Consider the following 21,459-nt stretch of genomic DNA (forward strand, 5'->3'; position numbering starts at 1 on the left):
TCTCCACCTGATTTCCCACGGGTCCCACAAAAAGCTGCTGGTTTTAACCCCTAATTAATGTAAAAATCTCATCCCCAACCTCTCCCATCTCACCTTCTCTGTGGATTTGCTGGCATCACGTACAGGCACATTCCCAGGGGGAGGGAAAATGAAGTAAACTTTGCTTGTTGGGATGGATCAGGAGAAAATAATTTATTAGTTCTCATTAATGAACAATTAGTTTGGGGGGTTTATTCACCAAATGATCCGATATTCCAAATAAACACGAATTTTCTCGCCCCCTCCAAGATTAACAAAGAAACTCACGGATTAAACAGCAGTGGGATAACATCTCCCAGTCATCCTGCTTTTTGGGGTGTGTCTGTGTTGTCCCTCAGCCACAGAGCCCTTTGTGAGCCCAGCCAGGGAAGGGAAGGGATCAAGGAACACAATTCCTGCTCCAAAGGGACCTGAATAAAGGAGGAGAAGGAGCAGGAGAAGGAATTCCTGGTGCAAAGCAGGAGCTGCACATGAGATAAGGGAGCAGCAAGCCTGGATCCAAACCTGCATCCAGGGCCCCTTCCAGGCCCAGGGAGGGGAATTTGCAGCTGTGACTTATCCAGAGCAGATAGCCTGGTGGTGACCCTAGGGATGCTCCTGCCTCCCTGCACACTGACATTCCCAGGAGAGAGGAGTGGAGCCTGGATGGGGACAGGGAGGGCTCCTGGTTCCCTGAGGAGCCCCAAATCAGGCTCTGGCATCACAAAGAGCAGCCCCAGCCTCGCTGGATCCCAGGGCAGAGCTTGGAGAGGGCATTTTGCAGCCTCCCCAGGCTGTGGAGTGATCCCTACTGCCTCTGTTTTCCCAAAACTCTCCCATTCAGCACGGATATCAGTGGATATTGATCCATGACCATCAGCTCCAGCTCTGCTCCCGGGGAACGACCGACTGGACAAGAGCAAATACCAGGGGAGGTTTAGGTTGGATATTAGGGAAAATTCCTTCCTGGAAAGGGTTGTCCTGCCCTGGTGGAGCTGCCCAGGGCAGGGGTGAAGTGCCTGTCCCTGGAAGTGCCCAAGGAATGTGTGAATGTGGCACTTGGGGATGTGGTCTGTGGTGGCCTTGGCACTGCTGAGGAACAGTTGCAATCTGGTGATCCTACAGGTCTTTTCCAGCCTCCAGGATCCCAGGATTCTCCCTGCTCCTGGAGTGGTCCAAAGGCACTGTTTTGTCAGATTTTACCAGTTTGTATCCAAAGATCCCAGCCCCCAACTTAACCTGAGTCTGGATTTTATGGAGCAAATAATACTAGGTCCCCGACTCCAGAGAGTGACAACTTGGGAATTGTCCCCCTCTCCACATGGAAGCTGTTCTGCCGAGCTCTCTCTGACTGCTGGGAATCTTGGATGTGACCAGATCCTGGGAAGAAGTTCTTCCCTGTGAGGGTGGGGAGGCCCTGGAATGGATTTCCCAGGGAATCTGTGGCTGCTCTATCCCTGGCAGTGTCCCTGCCCAGGGCTGGGAGCATCCTGGGACAGTGGGAGGTGTCCCTGCCATGACAGGGCTGGGATGGGCTTTGAGGTTCCTTCCCACCCAAATCATTCCATGAATTTCCAGCTCCATGTTCTCTTTCTTTCCTGCTGTCCCTTGGCTCCGCAGGAGCTGGAGGAGCTGCTGACGGAAATCAAGGACATTTCCGTGGTGCTGGGAATCGACAGCTGCTCCCGGCCGGACCTGGGCAGGATCGTGGAGGACGTCAGGGCCCAGTACGAGGCTCTGGCCCTGCGGAGCTGGGAAGAGGCCGAGGCCCTCACCCGGAGGAAGGTACCGGATCCCGGCAGGGAAAGGACAGGAGGGATTGGCCTGGAAACAGCTGGATCAGCAAGGACGGGAGGGATGGGCTGGCCCTGGGGATGGAGGGAGGGACAAGGCACTGTCCATGATCAGCTCCGCACAGTACCTCTGGAGTTTTGTTACCCTGGGCTTTCCACGCTGGAGGAACCCCAGTGGAGATGGAAATATCCTTCCAGCTCTCCAAAGAGCAGGAACGGGATTAATCCCGGGAGCAGGTAAACCCAGCACGGCCACAGCCAGAGAGGAGCCCCAGATCTTTCCCCAAGGGCACCCGTCCCTCTCTCCACAGCTCACCGACAGCAGCTCCCAGCCCGGCTCCTTCGGGGGGCACCTCCTGGACAGCCGGCGGGAAATCGCGGATCTGAACATCCGCATCCAGAAACTGCGCTCCTGCATCGTGTCCCAGAAGAGCCAGGTGTGTCCCGGGTGGGATAACGGGACAGGTGTGTCCTGGGATAACGGGACAGGTGTGTCCTGGGATAACGGGACAGGTGTGTCCCGGGTGGGATAACGGGACAGGTGTGTCCCGGGTGGGATAACAGGACAGGTGTGTGCTGGGATAACGGGACAGGTGTGTGCTGGGATAACGGGACAGGTGTGTCCCGGGTGGGATAACGGGACAGGTGTGTCCCGGGTGGGATAACAGGACAGGTGTGTCCCGGGTGGGATAACGGGACAGGTGTGTGCTGGGATAACGGGACAGGTGTGTCCTGGGTGGGATAACGGGACAGGTGTGTCCCGGGTGGGATAACAGGACAGGTGTGTCCCGGGTGGGATAACAGGACAGGTGTGTCCCGGGTGGGATAACGGGACAGGTGTGTGCTGGGATAACGGGACAGGTGTGTGCTGGGATAACGGGACAGGTGTGTGCTGGGATAACGGGACAGGTGTGTGCTGGGATAACGGGACAGGTGTGTCCTGGGTGGGATAAGGGGACAGGTGTGTCCCGGGTGGGATAATGGGACAGGTGTGTGCTGGGATAATGGGACAGGTGTGTGCTGGGATAACGGGACAGGTGTGTCCCGGGTGGGATAACGGGACAGGTGTGTGCTGGGATAACGGGACAGGTGTGTGCTGGGATAACGGGACAGGTGTGTGCTGGGATAATGGGACAGGTGTGTGCTGGGATAACAGGACAGGTGTGTCCCGGGTGGGATAACGGGACAGGTGTGTGCTGGGATAACGGGACAGGTGTGTCCCGGGTGGGATAACGGGACAGGTGTGTGCTGGGATAACGGGACAGGTGTGTCCCGGGTGGGATAACGGGACAGGTGTGTGCTGGGATAACGGGACAGGTGTGTGCTGGGATAATGGGACAGGTGTGTGCTGGGATAATGGGACAGGTGTGTGCTGGGATAACAGGACAGGTGTGTCCCGGGTGGGATAACGGGACAGGTGTGTGCTGGGATAATGGGACAGGTGTGTGCTGGGTGGGAAACAACTGGACAGGTGTGTAATTCCCTCTCCCAAGCCCCCTCCGCTCCCTTTCCCACACTTCAGTGCCTGTACCTGGAGGAGCACATCCGTGAGGCTGGCGAGCAGGGGGAGGGGACCCTCAGGGATGCCAAGGCCAAGGTGGCGGGGCTGGAGGAGGCCCTGCAGCGCAGCCGGGAGCACATGGCTCACCTGGTCCGCGAGTACCAGGAGCTCATGAACATCAAACTGGCCCTGGACGTGGAGATCCTCACCTACAGGAAGCTCGTGGAAGGGGAGGAGAACAGGTGAGCCAGGACTCCTCTGCCTCAGGTGGGGAAGGGATGCACCAGGACACCTGGGGGGATGGAGACATGGAATCATGGAGTGCTTTGGAACTCAATCCCACCTCCTGCCATGGGCAGGGACACCTTCCATGGGCAGGGACTCTTCCCAAAGCCCAGTTTGCCCCAGCCCCAAGTTCTGAGTTGGGTACTGAAGGTTTGGTCAAAGAAGGAGCAAATCCTGGTGGTTCCCAGCAGTTCAATCCCCTTTCTTGCTCCCAAGTCTTCCTCAGACTCCCGAGGCTGAGGGTCCAGACCTTCTCCAGGTGCTTTGCCAAGTGGTCCTACCACTATCCCAACTCCCCCAGGCCAAATCCCAGCCCGTTCCACCCCTCTGGGAGAGCTTAAGCCATGTCCTCACGCTGTGTCCTTCCCTTCCCAGCATGGAGCAGCCCATTCCCACCGTCATCAGTGCTGTCCACTCCCGGCCCAAGCCTCGTAAGTGCTCTGATCCCTCTGATCCAGGGAATCGGGGAATGGGTGGGAGGGTTTTAACCTCCCCCCTTCTGCCAGTTTCTGCCAGCACCCTGCGGAACTCACGGCTCTTTGCCCGGGGCTCGGGGGACACGGAGCCGAGCGGAGGCGGCCCCAGGAACCCGGGGAGAGCCCAGGACGTGCCGGGCACTCCGGACACCGGGACCCGGCCCAAGCTCAGCTCCGGGGCCCCCGGGGAGTGCTCCTAGGAGAACGGGATGAACGTGGATCCAAAGCACCTGGGAAGCTCTTCCTCCTGAACTCCAGCCCGCATGCAAGGGATGAGGGATGAGGGTCCTGTCCAGGCTGTCCCTTGGCTCTCCACCATCCCAGTTCACAGCTCCGTTCCCAGTTACAGCAGGAACCACCCCAGGACTCCAGGGACTCTCCCATTCCCTTCTCCTTCCTCTCCACTGCTCCCTTCCCAGGGGATTTGCAGCCACCCCTTGGGATGTGCCCGGCAGGAGGGAAGTGTCCCTACCCCACTTTTAGCAGCTGCCATCGGTCCCTCTACTGGTGTTGCCAAAGCCTTTCCCTGCTCTGAGCGTGACCCCTGACAGGGAAAGCACCACCCTAATTCCACGCTGGGGGAGGAGGAGGAAAACAACCCCAGGGGTGGATTTGTCACCAGGATTGACAGATCTGGTGACACCCTGGGGCACCCTTGGCCACCTCAGGGCATTTCCCTGCCTTCGGGGGGCCCCTCATTCCTTCCCCAAAGCTAGAATGCCTCAAAACTCTTGATTCCCAGAATGCCTCCCTCTCTCCAGGCTCCACACAGCAGTTCCAGCTCCTGAAGTTGGGGTATTGGTTCCTATTTCCCCGCACTGGGAACAGCCCAGTTTGGGTTGGGAGGGACCTCAAACTCATCCCATTCCCACCCCTGCCATGGGCAGAGACACTTTCCACTCTCCCAGGTTGCTCCAAGCTCCATCCAGCCTGGCCTTGGGCACTTCCAGGGATCCAGGGGCAGCCCCAGCTGCTCTGGGAAATCCATTCCAGGGCCTCACCACCCTCACAGGGAAGAACTTCCTTCCTAAAATCAAATCCAAATCTTCCCTCTTTCAGCCTAAAGCTGGAAAACTCCCTTGCCTTTGTATTTATTGACCTCAGCTTGTACCTGACCCGGCTGCCCCCAGGGGCCAATCCCGATGCTCCAGAGCTCCCAGAGCCAGCCCTGCAAGGGCCAGGTGGCCACAGGTGGGGGATGCTGTGGCCTCTTCCCAACCTCACCCAGGATCCTGCAGTATTTTCCTTCCTGGCCCCAGCCACTGCCGCTCGGCCCCCACGAATTCCCAGATTCTGGGTCCCCACCTCCACATTCCCGTAGTTTAGGAAGCGCAGCTCTGGCTCGTGGGGTTTGGCTGTTACAATAAAGTTCTGCCGCTCAGAATCCATCCTGTCCTTGGTTTTCTCTCAGCTTCCCACCACAGGCACGTGGAGCAGCAGCTCCTTCCCAGCAGGACTCACCTGGGGCCTCTGGCTGGGTCCTGGCAGCCAGGCAAGGCTGGAAGCGCTTCCCAGGGACTGGAGGGGCCCGGGGCCAGAGGGGCACACACGGGGTGGGATCCAAGGCCTTGGGGACCAAATTTGGGAATGAGGGGAGCACACTCAGCACTGCTCAGCTTCCCCTTCCCAACCTCCTGCCCCTCTCCAAGGGGAAATTCCTGCACACCTGGGCACCCACATTTTCCTGCAGCCCCTCGTTCCAGAGGTGTCCTTTTGGTGCTCCTTTATCCCCACAGGGACCTCCCTGAGAGATCCAAAGCAGAGCAGGTTCCCTGGGGTGCTGGAGGACCAAAATTTGGGAGCAGCTTTGCTGTTTGCCCTTCCAGGGCCAGCTTCCCCTTCCCAAACTCCTCCCGTCCCTCTCCAAAGGGGGATTCCTGCACACCTGGGCACCCACATTTTCCTGCAGCCCCTCATTCCAGAGGTGCCCTTTTGGGTCACAGGTGCTCCCTGTTCCCCTGGGGGACTTCCCTGGGACATCCAAAGCAGCCCAGGGTCCCCAAGGTGCCAGAGAACCCAAATTTGGGAGCGGCTGTCCAGGGCAGGGGATGTGAGACAGGATGGGAAGGACATTCCAGACCAGAGGAAAGAGTTAAATCCAGTTTCCCAGCCAGGCAGGATGGGGAAGGGGGGCACTGAGCAGTTTGCAGTTGCTCCCAGTTGGGCAGGGTTAGTGCAGGGCTGCCTCTGGAGCCTGGAACCTGCAGAGCCCTTGGGAAAAGCCCTTGGAAAAAGCCCTTCCCAGGAACAAAGCAGCTGGGAAGGGCTCTGAGCCCAGGACAGGGGCAGGAACAGGGCTGGTGTTGTCTGGGATGAGGCCGGAATGGGAGCCTGGGACACCCCAGCTGGGGGAGCTCAGGGAGGGCTGGGGCTCAGCTGAGACTTTCCCACTGCTTTTCCTCCCTGACCTTGGATTTTGGGGATCTTTTGCTGTTTCTGAGCCTTCACCATCCATGGGATTGGGAGAGATCCCTGAGGCCCCAGGATTAAAGGGTTGGTTTGATGTCTGGGATTTTGGCCACATTCCTGGACTCAGTTTGTCCCCGTTCTGGGACAGACCAGGACAGACCATTGCCCTGTCCCACTGCTCCCAGCCCCAGCTCCCAAGGGCACCAGGGAATGGCTCCATCCAGCAGAATTCCTGCCCTCCATTAAGGGGAGCTGAGCTCTGTCCGGGATGATCCATGGCTTTGGAGGCCCCTCCTGCCCCCTCCACCATCCCTCCCTCACTGGGACCCAGCCTCCTCCTCAGGGCAAATTCCCATGGCTGTTCTCATCCCAGGGTCACAACCAGCCCCAATTCCAGCTGTAAATTCCCCAGGGAATTGCTGCAGGTTCCAGGCAGCACCATCAGCTCAGGACCCCCCAAAAAATCCCTATCCCAGCCCTTCCAAAAAGGTCCTGGCTGCACCCCCCGTGTTGTCAATCCAGGATAATACACTCTGGATTTACCTTTATTTGGGGACAGAATGGGGAAAAGGGGGAAACAGAGAAGGATGCAGTGGTGAAGGGCAGCCCCAGAAAGTGCCAGGATTGTCACGTCTCTGGTTTTGGCTCAAAAAGTGACAAAATCCCACCCGGCTGCTTCCTAAAAATTCCTAAGGGCTGAAAGGATCCCGAATTTGGGCAGGGGTGGTGGTAGTGGGGGAATTTGATGGAAAAGCTCAGGTTTTATGGAAAAAGGGATGGTTATGTGATGGTTAGAGGGTGCCTGGTGGGGTGGAGGCATTGCTCACCCTCTCAGATCCATGTAAAAAATGGATCAGGACCTGAGGATTGCTGGGAAAAACAGGGTTAGGGAGGGTAATTAATTAATAAATGGTATAATTAACAGCATTCCCCCGTTTATGGCTAAATAATGGTATTTTATGGCTGATTCCAGTCATCCCCTTCAATCAGTCACCCCTGGGGCGCTGGGGCACATTCCCTACGGGGATTTGGGAGCTGCTGAGGGCATCTGTGGGATCAAGGGATATTTATCCCTCTTATCTGCCAGGCCTCGCAGGAATCCGCGGCCCAGCCTCCTCCAGGCCGTGCCGTATCAGCTCCAGCCGCTCCCGAGGGTGATCCCATCCCTGCCTGGAGCCTCTCCAGGACTGGACACGTCAGATGTCCTGGAGGTCTGGGACGTGAGACATCGCAGGGGCAAATCCTGGGCTGCTGGAAGCGGGAGCTGCGGGCATTTCGGGCAGAGCAGCAGGGACTCAGTCCCACAGTCCCGGAGCGCATCCCGGGATCCGCGCACCTGGAGCGGCCAGGAACGAGCTCCGGGCTCCCTCTGCCGGGCAGGTGAGGCCGCCGCAGCGCCTCCCCAAAAATCCCCAACAGTTCCCGGCCTCCTTCCACGGGCCCGGCCTGCGGAGAAAGGGAAACGACTCCCAAGGAGCGAGGAACAGAGGGGATCCTAAAGGGGATCTACACTGGATCCTACAGGGGATCCTACAGGGGATCCTGCTGCCCAGAGCAGCTGTGGCTGCCCCATCCCTGGCCAGCTTGGAGCACCCTGGGATGGTGGGACCTGTTCCTGCCCACTGCTTTAAGGTCTCTTCCCACCTGAACCATCCCGTGATTCTGTGATCCAAAAGGGTGTTTCTCATCCACCAGGTGGGAATGACTCCTGGGATCCAGCCTGGCTGTTCCATAGCTCCCAGACTCACTGCCCCCCCACACCTGGAATCACTCTGGGAAGATGAAACAGCTCCCAAGGCGAGGAACTCATCCCTCCATCTGATCCCAGCTGGACCAGCCATGGATCTGCCACATTCCCCTCGCTGGGCTCAGTGACACCAGCCTCTGGCTGTGCTGCCAGTCCCTCTCTGAAATATTCCCAGATCCTTTCTGACTCCACTTTTTTATCCTCTAAGGGCCAAATCCTCCAGGAACACACCCAAAACATCTTTATCAGGGGAAAAACCCTTTTCCCATCTGGAATCTCAGCTCACAGCCCCTCTGCTCCCCAGGCAACAGCTGCAGGTGGGAGCACTCCTGGTTTTTCTTCCACCTCTCCTTCGTTTCCCAGCGGATTTCGGGAGGCACCCTCGGTCTGGAAGCAGCCAGGTCCTGTCCCAGTCCTTCCCAGTGCACGGAGCCTGGAGAAATCCAGCACCAGCTGAGTCCTGCTCAGCACCAGAGGGGAGCCAAAATCCCCCCCACGTGTGCCATGGGGTTGAATGCGTGGGAAGGGAGATGGAAATATCCTGGCACGGGGAACTGATGGCCCGGGGCTCCCACTCCAGCTCCAAAGCCAGTTCAATCCACCCATCCCAGTTCTCCCACAGCTGCTCCCCCACTGCCAGGCAACGCCTGGCGTGACTCCAGTGGAGCAGGAGGAGGAAGATGGATGCTCCAGGCCCCCTCCTGGCCTGGCACAACTGTTTGCAGGAATGGAAGTGGCTCTCCCCAGGAAATCAGCCATTGGGAGAAGGAGCTCCCCCACTTTGGGGAAAAGACAGGGGCAGGATTTCCCTTTCCTGCACCATCCTGGCCCAAACCGTGCCTCAGTTTCCTGGCTCTTTTCAGCTGCAACCTCGGGGAGGATGGAATTTGAGGGGGTAGGTGGGGGGGGATAATTTTATTTTCCTAATTAAATGCTCCAGGACAGAGCAGGGAAGGGCTCAGCAGGAATTTGTCCCTGTCCCTCTCCCCAGACTCGAGGGGATCACCAGCCCCACCCTGGGTGCCCCAAACCCCTCCGGGAGCCCCAAACCCCCGGGCTGGCAGCAAACAAACCCCTGCATTGTGTCCGGGGAGGGGAGGAGGGAAGGAGCGAGCCCGGCCCCATCGGCCCATCCCGGGGAGCGGCTGGCGCTGCTCCGTGCCCGTATAAGGCCAGGTTGGGCTCTCCCGGCCCAATCCGGGCAGGAATTGGGAACACCTGAGCCCGGCCCCGCCCAGGTGAGCCGAGCTCGCCCCGCACGGGGCGGGGGGGCCGCGGCTGCAGCCCCTCCCCAGCTGGCACGGAACGGGAGCCGTGTCCGGTGGGAATTCCGCCCTGGGAACGATGGCCCCGGAGGCCCCAAGGTGGCCACACCGGCGATGTTTTAAAGCCGGCACCTTTCCCTGCCCCATTGCCAGCCATTCTCCCCACGGGCGGTGGAACGGTTCTCCCTGTGTCCTGCGGCCGCCCCGGTGCTGGGATTCACCCCCTGAGCCCGGCTAGGATTGGGATTCGTCCTCCTAAACCCGCCTGGGATGGGGATTCACCCCCCTAAACCTGCCTGGGATTGGGATTCACCCCCTGAGCCCGGCTGGGATCGCGATTCACCCCCTGTGCCTGGCTAGGATTGCGATTCACCCTCTCTGTGCCCGGCTGGGATTGGGATTCATCCTCCTAAACCCACCTGGGATTGCGATTCACCCCCTGTGCCTGGCTAGGGTTGGGATTCGTCCTCCTAAACCCGCCTGGGATGGGGATTCATCCCCCTAAACCCGTCTGGGATGGGGATTCACCCCCTGAACCCAGCTGGGATTGCGATTCACCCTCTCTGTGCCGGCTGGGATTGGGATTCGTCCTCCTAAACCCGCCTGGGATGGGGATTCATCCCCCTAAACCTGCCTAGGATTGGGATTCATCCCCCTAAACCTGCCTGGGATTGGGATTCACCCCCTGAGCCCGGCTGGGACCGGGATTCACCCTCTCTGAACCCGGCTGGGATGTCGATTCACCCTCTCTGTGCCCGGCTGGAATTAGGATTCATCCTCCTAAACCCACCTGGGATTCGGATTCACCCCCTGCGCCCGGCCGGGACCGGGGCTCCCCTCCCCGGTGTCCCCAGCCCCGCTGTCCCTGATCTCGGCAGGATCCGGGGGCTCCGGGACTGGGATCGCGGCAGTCCCGGGATGTGCCAGCCCCGGGATGTGCCAGCCCCGGCCGCTGCCAGCCCTGGGGCTCCGGGGTCTGGTGGCCCTGTCTGGGCAGGGGGACTGGCCCGGGTGACCTCCACAGGTCCCCTCCAACCCCCGGTGTTCCGGGATGCGGGGACCTCACCTGGATCCCAGCCCTAGGGTTGCCCCTGGACCAGCGAAAGGCGCCCCTGAGGTGCCACCAGGTCGGGGGGACACGGGAGGGACCGCGGGGTGCCGGCACAGCGGGGCGCTGTCCCTGTCGCTGTCCCTGTGCCTGTCCCTGCCAGCCCCGGAGTCCGGGAGGAAGCAGAGGTGCCTCGCCGTGCTGCCGGGGCCGGGCCGTGCCCGCAGCCCCGCGGGAGCGGTGCCAGCCCGGCCCCGGGGCTGGGAGTGCCCCGTGTGCCACCGCCGGGCCGGGGACTCGCAGCGCAGCAGCTGCCGCGGGCCCGCCCTGCCCCAATTCCTGCCCCAATTCCTGCCCCAATTCCAGCCGGGGAAGCTCCAGCCCTATGGGGCACAGAGGGAATTTGGGCTTTGCCCGGTTTACACCTGCACAGACCCCCGCAGCGGGGGCAGCAGCCTGGCCTCGGGCCCCTCCAGGAACCATTTCCAGCTCCCCCTTGGCACTCGGGCAGCGTTGGCACTGGCCGAGCTCCTGCTCCAGGGCCTTCCCTTCCCCCTTATCCAAACCTGCTCCCTGGGCTCAGCTGGGGAAAAGGAGGCCCGGGGGGAACTTCTCCCTCTCACAGCTCCCCAACAGGAGGGCGGGGGTCGGCATCTGCTGCCAGGGAACAAGTGTGCATCAGGGAAGATATTCATTGGATTTAGGAAAAATTCCTCACTGAAAGGGTCGTAAAGCACTGGAAGGGGCTGCCCAGGGCAGGGGCAGAATCCACGCCCCTGGAAGTGTCCAGAAATGTGTGGCTGTGGCACCTGGGGACATGGTCGGGGGGTGGCCAGGGTGGCGCTGGGTTGATGGTTGGACCTGATGCTCTCTGAGGGCTTTTCCAACCGGAGCAATTCCATGGTTTGTGGACAGCAGCAAGCAGAGGTGGTTCCTGGGGTTTGGAGTCGGGCTCAGCTCATCCTCCCCGCTCCCTTCAGGCACTGAACACCATCCCAGAGCTTCCTCTCCAGGATCAGCTGGAGACCGTGGGGTTGGAGGAGGTGGAAGGAGCCCCAGTCACAGCATGAGTTCCCCTGGGACACAGCTTGGGCCTGGACATCCTGGAGTCAGGGAATGGTCTGGGCTGAGGGATCTCAAAGCTCATCCCATTCCAAACCCCTGCCATGGCAGGGACACCTTCCACTGTCCCAGGCTGCTCCAAGCCCTGTCCAGCCTGGCCCTGGGCACTGCCAGGGATGGGGCATCCTCTGGGAAATCCATTCCGGGGCCTGCCCATCCTCACAGAGAGGAATTCCTTCCCAATATCCCATCTATCCCTCCCTCTGGCAGTGGGAAGCCATTCCCTATGTCCTGGCACTCCAGGCCTTGTCCCCAGTCCCTTTCCAGCTCTCCTGGAGCCCCTCTGGGCACTGGAAAAGGCTCCAAGGTGTCTCCGGAGCCTTCCCTTCTCCCAGCCTGCTCCCTCCCAGCCCCACGGATCTCTCTGATGCCCAAATTCACCAGGAACTCTCCAAACCTCAGGGAGTTGGGATCCACAGAGGGATCTGGGGGATCTGGGGCAGTGCCCTGTGTCCCTGGAGAGGTCTGGAGGAGCCACAGGGATCTGGGGCAGTGCCCTGTGTCCCTGGAGGGGTCTGGAGCAGCCACAGGGATCTGGGGGATCTGGGACAGTGCCCTGTGTCCCTGGAGGGGTCTGGAGGAGCCACAGGGATCTGGGGCAGTGCCCTGTGTCCCTGGAGGGGTCTGGAGGAGCCACAGGGATCTGGGGCAGTGCCCTGTGTCCCTGGAGGGGTCTGGAGGAGCCACAGGGATCTGGGGGATCTGGGGCAGTGCCCTGTGTCCCTGGAGAGGTCTGGAGGAGCCACAGGGATCTGGGACAGTGCCCTGTGTCCATGGAGGGGTCTGGAGGAGCCACAGGGATCTGGGGGATCTGGGGCAGTGCCCTGTGTCCCTGGAGGGGTCTGGAGGAGCCACAGGGATCTGGGGGATCTGGGGCAGTGCCCTGTGTCCCTGGAGGGGTCTGGAGCAGCCACAGGGATCTGGGACAGTGCCCTGTGTCCCTGGAGGGGTCTGGAGCAGCCACAGGGATCTGGGACAGTGCCCTGTGTCCCTGGAGGGGTCTGGAGCAGCCACAGGGCTCTGGGGGATGCCGTGCTGTGCCTGTGTCCACGGAGGGACCCAGCAGGAGCAGAAAAGCCCCAGCTCAGCAGGGAAAGGAGCTCCCGGGGGCTGCTCCTGGCCCAGCCCCTGGAGCCACGCCAGGAATGCACAGTGGGAGCGGAGCTGAGCCGCTCCTGCCGGGACCTGCCGCGCTTGCGAGGCTCCGGGCACACCCAGAAATTCAGGGCTTCGGAAAAAAACCCTCAGCACCTGGGCAGGGGAGGGCGAGGGAGAGGAGGAACCACTTCAGAGCTGAGGAATCCCAGGGTGACTCAGGCCCTGACGCAGGAAGCAAACAGGGCTGGGAATGGTGGGACGAGGGCCGGGCAGCCCCGGGAGGGATCCTGGGGGGCCAGGCAGCCCCTCTGCCCCTTGTGCCCACCTTGGACCATCAGAGTTCATGGGATGTTTTCAGCTGCAGCAAAGCTGCTCCAAGCACTTCCCAACACCCATCTTTATCTGGCTCAGAATCAGCTCCAGGGGTCCCAAAATCTCCTTCCTCAGGCTGGAGAAATCCAAGAGCGGCCCCCTGCCCACAGAGAGGCAATCTGCCCTTGAAAAAGGGAATATAAAACACCTGGAGCTTCATTTCCAATGCTTCCAGAGCCCCATCATGGGGCCAAAGGGGCCTGTCACTTCCTCTGGGCAGGAGAAGGGAAGTAGGGATGAGGACCCCACCACTGACATAAGACTTGGAGCTTTGGGGGTTTGGAATTGCAAGGACAGGAGTAAAACAGCCCCAGTTCAGTGCCTCAGCTGTGGATCCACTCTGGATTTACACCCCCCTGCCCTCCACAATGGGTAAATCCAGTATTCCCTCAGCATTCCCTGGCTAATTCAGCAGAATGATGGATCTGCACCAGTTCATCCCCCAGCATTCCCAGTGGTGACACCAGTTCAAGTCCCAGTTCTGAAGTGAGGACCTCATGGAATCCCAGCTGCTCTCCCGGTCCAAACCAACAATGGAAAACCCTCAAAAACCGGGACCCCCAAACCCAGATTAAACCAGGGGGATAAATCCAAATATCTGGATCACAAGACACTCAAAAAACTCCAGAGTTCATCTAGCCTTGCATTTGCCATGGGGAATCTGAAGTTCAGGAGCACGAGACCTTTCCCCTCTTCAGAGCTCCCACAGGATCAGCCCCGTCCGAGCTCCCCCAGCTTGCTTTTGGGGAGCACCAGTGGAGCCTCTGGATGAAGGGCTGGATTCCCTCCATCCCTGCTCCTGGCAGTTCCCCACGGCAGCTCCTGCCATGGCCCACACCCACGGGACACGCTGTGACCTGAGCTGGGATTTGGGATCGGCCCACGCCCGGCGCTGGCAGCAGCTCTGCACTTACACAAGGCAGGGAAAGCTGGGGCAGGAGCGTGGGGATCCCACCTGGACCAGGGCAGGAGATCCCACCTGGGCAGGGCAGGAGATCCCACCTGGACCAGGGCAGGGGATCCTACCTGGACCAGGGTAAGGAATCCCACCTGGACCAGGGCAAGGAATCCCACCTGGACCAGGGCAGGGGATCCCACCTGGCCAGGGCAAGGAATCCCACCTGGCCAGGGCAGGAGATCCCACCTGGCCAGGGCAGGGGATCCCACCTGGACCAGGGCAGGAGATCCCACCTGGCCAGGGCAGGGGATCCCACCTGGACCAGGGCAGGGGATCCCACCAGGACCAAAGCAGGGGATCCCACCTGGACCAGGGTAAGGAATCCCACCTGGACCAGGGCAGGGGATCCCACCTGGGCAGGGCAGGAGACCCCACCTGGACCAGGGTAAGGAATCCCACCTGGACCAGGGCAGGAGATCCCACCTGGACCAGGGCAGGGGATCCCACCTGGACCAGGGTAAGGAATCCCACCTGGACCAGGGCAGGGGATCCCACCTGGACCAGGGCAAGGAATCCCACCTGGCCAGGGCAAGGAATCCCACCTGGCCAGGGCAGGGGATCCCACCTGGACCAGGGCAGGGGATCCCACCTGGACCAGGGCAGGGGATCCACCTGGCCAGGGCAGGGGATCCCACCTGGACCAGGGCAGGGGATCCAGGAGTTGGTGGGACTGAATTCCAACATGAACTGCCCGAGTGTCCCCCAGGAACAGGAATTCCCACCTTGCTGAAAGCTCCTCAGCCCACCTTGGGCGGAGGAAGGAGCAACTCAGGGCCTTGTATTTGGCTTTATAAAACAGCCTCGAGTGGCTCCAGCCCCTGCTCTGCGTAAAATCCCAGTCCACAACTGGGAATTGCCTTTGGACTGCTCACCCTGTTCCTTGCTTTATCCTGGGAAGGGGCAGCATTCCCACTTCCCCTTCTCAAAGAGGCTGAGCTGTTCCAGCCAGGAGAGAGCCCCAGATTCTCCACTCAGGCAAAGACACCCCCAGCTGCTCCCTGTGCTCGGCCATCCCGGTGCTGCAGCTGCACATGGAAAAGGCAGGATCGCCTCAGACATCCTCACGGTGCTTCCCAGTCCCCCAAAATCCTGCTGCCCCATCCCCAGGCCAGGCTGGTCGGGGCTTGGAACACCTTGGGCTGTGGAAGGTGTCAGCAATGGGATGGGCTTTAAGGTCCCTTCTCACCCAAACCATCCTGGGATTCTGGGACTAATCCAGGTGTACCTGAAGGAGGCATTGATGGAGTTGCCTTCCCTGCCAGCTTAAACCCAGAATTCCAGCTCCAGCACAAATGGGACGAATCCCTGTGGATTTTGTGGGAGCTGGGCCCCTTTAACAGTCCCTTTGTGCCAATTCCTGCGTGTTTTACTCTGAACTGGGAGGTTTTTACCAACCATCCCAACCATGCCAGGAATGGGGTGGGGATGTTTTGACAGGGAGTCCTGGATCACGTCCAGATCCCACCCAGCTCCCTCCTCTCACCTCTCCCTGCTGCCCGACGTGCTCGGCTCCGAGTGTCAAGAGACTGGAATTTGAGAGAAAACAGACTCAGAGAGCAAACACTGCCCAGAGCAGGGGGGAACCCAGGGATATCAGGCCCAGGATCACACACACGGATCCCTGCGGGTGGGAATGGAACGTCTGGGGCTAAACCTGTAAAGCACAGCTGGGGGAGCACCTCTGAATCCCACCCGTGTGGGAGCATCCCTGAAAATCCAGGTGCACATCCCTGTTTTCAGTAAGGATCCTCGTTTTTCCTCAGCTGCTGCTGCACCTGGCTGGGAAAGGCGCTCGGGAGGCTCCGCCCGGCCCCGGGGCAGCTTCGGGAGCCGCTGTGGGCGCGTCCCTGGACCCTCCCGAGCTGCGATCCCTCTGATCCTCCCGCGTCCCTGCCCTGGGCTGGGAACGCCGCGGCTCCAGCTCCAACCCACTTTCGCTGGGTTTTGCACAGGAGGCAAATCTCGGCGGTGCAAAGCTCCCACATCAGCACATTGGCAGGAGCGGAGCCTTCCCGGCCATCCCGGCACAGAAATGCCAAGGCCAGGGAAGGGGGGGGGCTCCTGGAGCCTGTGAAGGTGCCCAGCTCCTGTTCCAGCCTTCCCAAGGTCCCCTTGGTGGTGCTGCTGGGGTTGGACGGGATGATCCCGAGGGTCTCTTCCAACCTTGGGGATTCTGTGGTTCCACAGCCTCCCACCCCTTCTCTCTGACCCAGCCACCTCCAATCCCCACAGCCCACCTGGTCTTCCATCCTGGAACCACGGCTCAGATGCCCAGGGAAAGCATCCTCCTGTCATGGGGAAAGTGGGACCTTTCCCTGCTCTGTCACCACCCAAACCTGTGATGTCCCATCATTTCTGTGATGGGACATCACAGAGAGGGGCTGGGATGAGCCACGCTCCAGGACCTCCCTCCAAGAGATCCCATGGCTCCTCCGGGCTCCCCAAAGCCTTGCAGACCCTTGGGATGCTCCTGCACAAGGTGTTCCCTCAGGGAGCAGCGGATTCAGGCCCACCCTGCACCCAAAATCAGAGTCCCAAGGAACCAAGTTCTGCATCAACCAACCGGGGCCATCCTCGGGATATTTCCCAGGGAACGGGGGAGAATCATGGAATGCCAGAAGGAGTTGGATTGGGAGGGACCTGGAAGCTTCCAGGGCCCTCTGGAACCTCCAGGTGCCCTGTCCCATCCTCTGCTCCTGTGTCCACACCCCCCACCGGATCAGAGGCTTTGCGGGCATTTTCACTCTCACTAAAACATTCCTTCACCTTCCAACTCTCCAAATCCTTAAAAATCCTCACAACTCTTCCTTTGGAGCCTGAAGGGGAACCAGCCCAGCTCCACCATGGAGCCCAGACCCTACAACTCCTTACAAAGCCTTTCCTGGCTGAGCCTGTCCTGTGTGAGTCAGCTCTGCACAACGCCCGAGTCAGCACTTCCCACAAAGCAGCTGGAGCTGGGCCTGGAAAAACGCAGCCACATCCCCACGGAGGGACCCGCCGGGACCTGCCGGGCTGGCACGGGGCACCGGGAATGTGCTGGTGACAGCACCCGCCAGAAACGCGGAGCAGGAGAGAACAGGGAGCAGCTCTGCCTCCCCCCCAGGCACAGGGCCCTGTTTGGGACACGTTGGAGTCTCCTGGGAAACACGGACCCAGCCCAGGCCTGGCCTTCCCTTCTCCAGCAGCCCAGGGCAGGCTCCTTTGGGAACAGGGATCCCCCAGGCCAGGTGAGATCCCAGCCCCAGCAGCCATAGCACAACCCTCAGGAGAAGGAGCCCAGGAGGGCACGGCCAGCAGGAACCCCAAGAATTCCTGGCTCTATTCCATTCTCAGCCAGGCTTAGCCAAGCTCGGGTGAGATTCCCACATCCAACCTCAATCTTCAGGAGAATGGAGCTCATGAACACAAGGCCCAGAAGATACTGCAGAAATACCTGATTCCCAAACCTCACCCACACTCAAAGCTCAGGAGATACTCCAGGAATGTCTAATTTGATTCCCAATTCTCATCCAGTCACCCTCCTTTCTTCCCTCCCTCCTCTCCCAAGCAGCTCCCAGGCTCACAAATCCAATGGGATCCCTGTTCCCTCTCACTGAGGCTCCAGACAGCACCTTTTCCACTCAGACCTTCCCTGCACGTTCCTGTGCTCCCCTCTGCTCTCTCCTGGCTTTTCCATGAAAACCTGGACACCTTTCCCACGTGCCCTGAGCACGGAACAAGCTGTCCTGGAGGAAGCCAAAGCAGGTGGGATGAGGCTGAGTGGAAACGGGGCCTTCCCAGGTCCCCGTGGTTGCTGGATCCAAGGACAAGGCTGTCCACGGTTGGGATCCACAGTGGGATTGGGGCAAACCAAAGGCGGCTCTCAGGGGCCCATCCTGTGGGAATTCTGAGGAAAGGACCGAGCCCCACCTGGGTCAGCGATGGGGCCGGTGTGGAGGTAAAGCCCCACCTGAGGAATGTGCTGCAGGTCCTGCTTCAGGGGCTGGGGGACAGGAAATCCTTTGGGATCTGCCCCGGTTATCCCCCGGGAGCTGGCACTGGTCAGGCTGGGAATGTCCAGCCAGACAACACAGGGGTGACTCCCTCAGATTCCCAGGAGATCCACGAGGCCTCGAGAGAAGCCACCACACATTCCAGAGGAGCCTTCCCAACTTCCAAATTCCCTTGTGTCCATGCACTGGCCACCCTTGGAGACACCCACAGAGGATGTTCCTGCCCGAGGGGATGGATCTTCTCCAGGTGGACACGGAGCCAGAGCAGCTCCCAGGGCCTTTGGAGGAGATATTCCGTATTTGCATACATTTATTAGAGATTTGGGGAAAATCTTTCATAGAAGGGTTGTCCAGCCCAAAAAGGCTGCCCCAGGGCAGGGGCAGAGTCCCCATCCCAGAAAGTGCCCAAGGAAGAAATGTGTGGATGTGGCAAGGTCAGGGGTGATGTTGGACTTGATAATCATCTCTGAGGGCTTTTCCAACCTGAACAATTCCATGATTCCTGGCTCAGCCTGGGTCACCTACTCTGAGGGAACACCAAGACTGGCTGGATTAGAGGAGTTTTCCCCATAAAACCTTCACTCTCCTGCCTGTTTTTCTCACCCAGGGAACAGGAATTCTGCCCAAAATGCCAGCAAGGATTTCTTCCCTCACAGCAGTCCCTTCACTGAGCTTTTCCCAGCACCATCTCATACAGATCCCTGGAATGGTTTGGGTGGGAAGGGACCTTAAAGCCCATCAAGTGCCATCCCTGCCATGGCAGGGACACCTCCCACTCTCCCAGGTTCCTCCAAGCCCTGTCCAGCCTGGCCCTGGGCACTGCCAGGGATCCAGGGACAGCCCCAGCTGCTCTGGGAAATCCATCCCAGGGCCTGCCCACCCTCCCAGCCAGGAATTCCCCCTTGTCCTGGCACTCCAGGCTATTGTCCCAGGACCCTCTCCAGTTCTCCTGGAGCCCCTTCAGGCCCTGGAAGGGGCTCCAAGGTCTCCCTGAATCCTTCTCCTCTCCAGGTGAATACCCCCAGCTCTCCCAGCTTGGGTCCAGAGGGGCTCCAGCCTTTGAATCCAAGCTGGGAGTGCCTGGAGCAGGGATGTTCCCAGAGTTAATGGAGATGTGGAGACAGAGCTGAGCCATCCCAGGGCGGGCAGGTTTGGGAGCCTCCCTGTTCCCTCCCTGCTGCCTCTGTTTGATCCATGGAGGATCCCAGGAGCTGCTTTGATGTGTCAGCCTGGCAGCAGGGCCTGTTCCAGCACGACTGCTCCCAGATTCCTGCGGGAACAAAGCTGCACCTCAGCAACTTCCAGAGGCTGGGACTGGCCCTGGGGCAGAGCAGGGACACCAAGTGACACAGAGAGACCCCCCTCAGCATCAGCTCCCTGTCCTTCCCACGAGGTACAACCCAACAATCCAGCAGAATGGGTTATTCTGGGATCCCGGTGCAGCCCATCCCACAGGGATGCCACCTCACAGGAGCGGCTCTGATCCCTGACCCACCACATGACGGGGGTTTGATCAATTATCCAGAGTGTGTCCTGCCATGGAGACGTGGATCAGATCCCTCCTGGGCTTCCCTGCTCCACAGCAGTGTCCCCACACGAGCACAGGCAGCTCTGGCCCCGGAACTTTCTCACTCCCAATAAAACTGGCTCTGTGGCTGCAGGGAGGATCCAAGGACGGAGCAGCTTTGTTAAACACCAGGATGAAATTCCAGGGGGCTGATAAGATGCCTTTTATGATCCTGACTGAACTGGGATTGTTGGGTCAGAAGAGATAAGGTCTGAGAGCGTTTTATATTCCCTGAAAGCAGATCCCCACCCTGCATCACAACTCCAGCCCCTTCCAGTGGGCCCAGCTCCAGGAGAACGAGGATGCTCCAAATTAACTCGTTCCAAGGAACCTGAGCTAAGAAATGGTGGCAAAGACTATGTCCACAATGATCCAAGGCACTTCTGTGCCAGGGGGGAAAACAAACCTGCCTCAGTTTGTTCCAAAAGTGAATAAAATGGGAAACCTGAGGTGTTGAAACGAAATCCCAGACAGGGATGAAGGAGCTCCATGAGAAGCGTCCACAATGAGCCAGCTTCTCCACCAGGACCAGTGAGGATAAAGCCTTGGGGACTGCAAGGAACCCTTCCCAGCTGGAATTTAAACCCAAGGATTCATGACCAGGGCACTTCCATTTCCAGCACTGACAGCCCGAGGAAGGGAAAGGCCAAACTCTCCCTGTTGGTAACCCAACGGAGCAGGACCTGCCCGCAGCACGCCAGGGAATCCTGGAATGGTTTGGGTGGGAAGGGACCTTAAAATCCATCCCATCCCACCCCCTGCCACGGGCAGGGACACCTCCCACTATCCCAGGCTGCTTCCAGCCCCATCCATCCTGGCCTTGGACACTTCCAGGGATGGGACAGCCACAGCTGCTCTGGACAAATGTCCAGAGTGACCCCAGCCTCACCCTCGGATTTTTGGTTGGTTTTCCCACCAGGGCTCTGCTCCCCAGTCCAACCTTTGCCCCAGAACTGGTGACACTGGGAGGGAAAAGCCAAACTCCCAGAGTGTGTTTGGGTTGGGACTGCTCTTTTCCCAGCTCTCCAGAATCAGATTCCCAGATGTCCACAGGCTGCCACCTCTCCCTTCTCTCCCCTAATTCCAAAGTGACAGGAGGAGCAAGAAGGAACCTGCCCTGAGCTGAGCCAAGGAAGTCCAAACCTCTGCCCTGGGACCTGCAGGGACAAGTTCCCGGGCCCAGGAAGCTGCTGCCAACTCCCAGCTCCTGAGGTGGGTCCCTCCACTCCTGGTCTGCTTGGATTAAACTGGAAATGGAATCAAGTCATTTTTGCCATGTCCCCAGTTCCAAATCATGGGATGGCCTGGGTGGGAAGGGACATTAAAGTCCATCCAGTTCCACGGTGGGCTTTAATGTCCCCAGGGACACCTTCCACAATCCCAAGGTGCTCCAAGCCTTGTCCAACTTGGCCTTGAACACTGCCTGGGATGGGGCAGCCATGATTTGACACTGACAGAATCATCCTCCATTTCCCCAGCCAGGAATTCCTAGGGTGGCTGTCCATCCCTCAGCATCAAAGCCAAACACAGCTGAACAAACTCTGAGAAAGCCTTTTATGGATACGATCCAGCTCTGCTTCGGAGATGCCCTTTGAGGAAATGCAATCCCATTTGCTAAAGTCCAACCCAATTCCAGGAAGGGGGAAGTTGCAGAAACTTCTAAATGTGGTAAATTGGGGAAGACCTGGATGAGCTCTGGGAAAGGGGCTGCTGGGGGGACTCATCCCTTCCAGGGCCAGGGCTGGGGGAACGGGAGGGAATCACAGCTGAGCTGGGGAGTCTGAAGAATTCCTTCTGCTCAGGAAAAG

General features: G+C 59.5%; 2 protein-coding genes across 3 annotated transcripts in view; one reads left to right on the forward strand and one right to left on the reverse strand.

Moving 5' to 3' along the window:
• The window catches only part of LOC119712683 (keratin, type II cytoskeletal 80-like), a 16,458-nt gene extending 12,114 nt beyond the window's left edge, over positions 1-4,344 (forward strand). The window contains exons 5-9 of one of the 2 annotated variants that reach the window (XM_038164211.1): positions 1,639-1,803; positions 2,123-2,248; positions 3,334-3,554; positions 3,973-4,028; positions 4,104-4,344. In XM_038164211.1, the coding sequence (XP_038020139.1) occupies positions 1,639-1,803; positions 2,123-2,248; positions 3,334-3,554; positions 3,973-4,028; positions 4,104-4,273 (738 nt within the window). In that variant the 3' untranslated portion in view covers positions 4,274-4,344. The remainder of the gene's footprint in view (positions 1-1,638; positions 1,804-2,122; positions 2,249-3,333; positions 3,555-3,972; positions 4,029-4,103) is intronic. The other variant, XM_038164212.1, reaches the window with a different exon arrangement.
• LOC119712684 (RNA 5'-monophosphate methyltransferase-like) overlaps positions 3,469-21,459 on the reverse strand; it is a 26,082-nt gene continuing 8,091 nt past the window's right edge. Inside the window, exon 4 of the transcript XR_005259856.1 lies at positions 3,469-3,604. The gene's annotated coding sequence lies outside the window, so the exon portion shown is untranslated. The remainder of the gene's footprint in view (positions 3,605-21,459) is intronic.

Source organism: Motacilla alba, chromosome 29 (genome assembly GCF_015832195.1).
Source record: "Motacilla alba alba isolate MOTALB_02 chromosome 29, Motacilla_alba_V1.0_pri, whole genome shotgun sequence".
Lineage (NCBI taxonomy): Eukaryota > Metazoa > Chordata > Aves > Passeriformes > Motacillidae > Motacilla > Motacilla alba.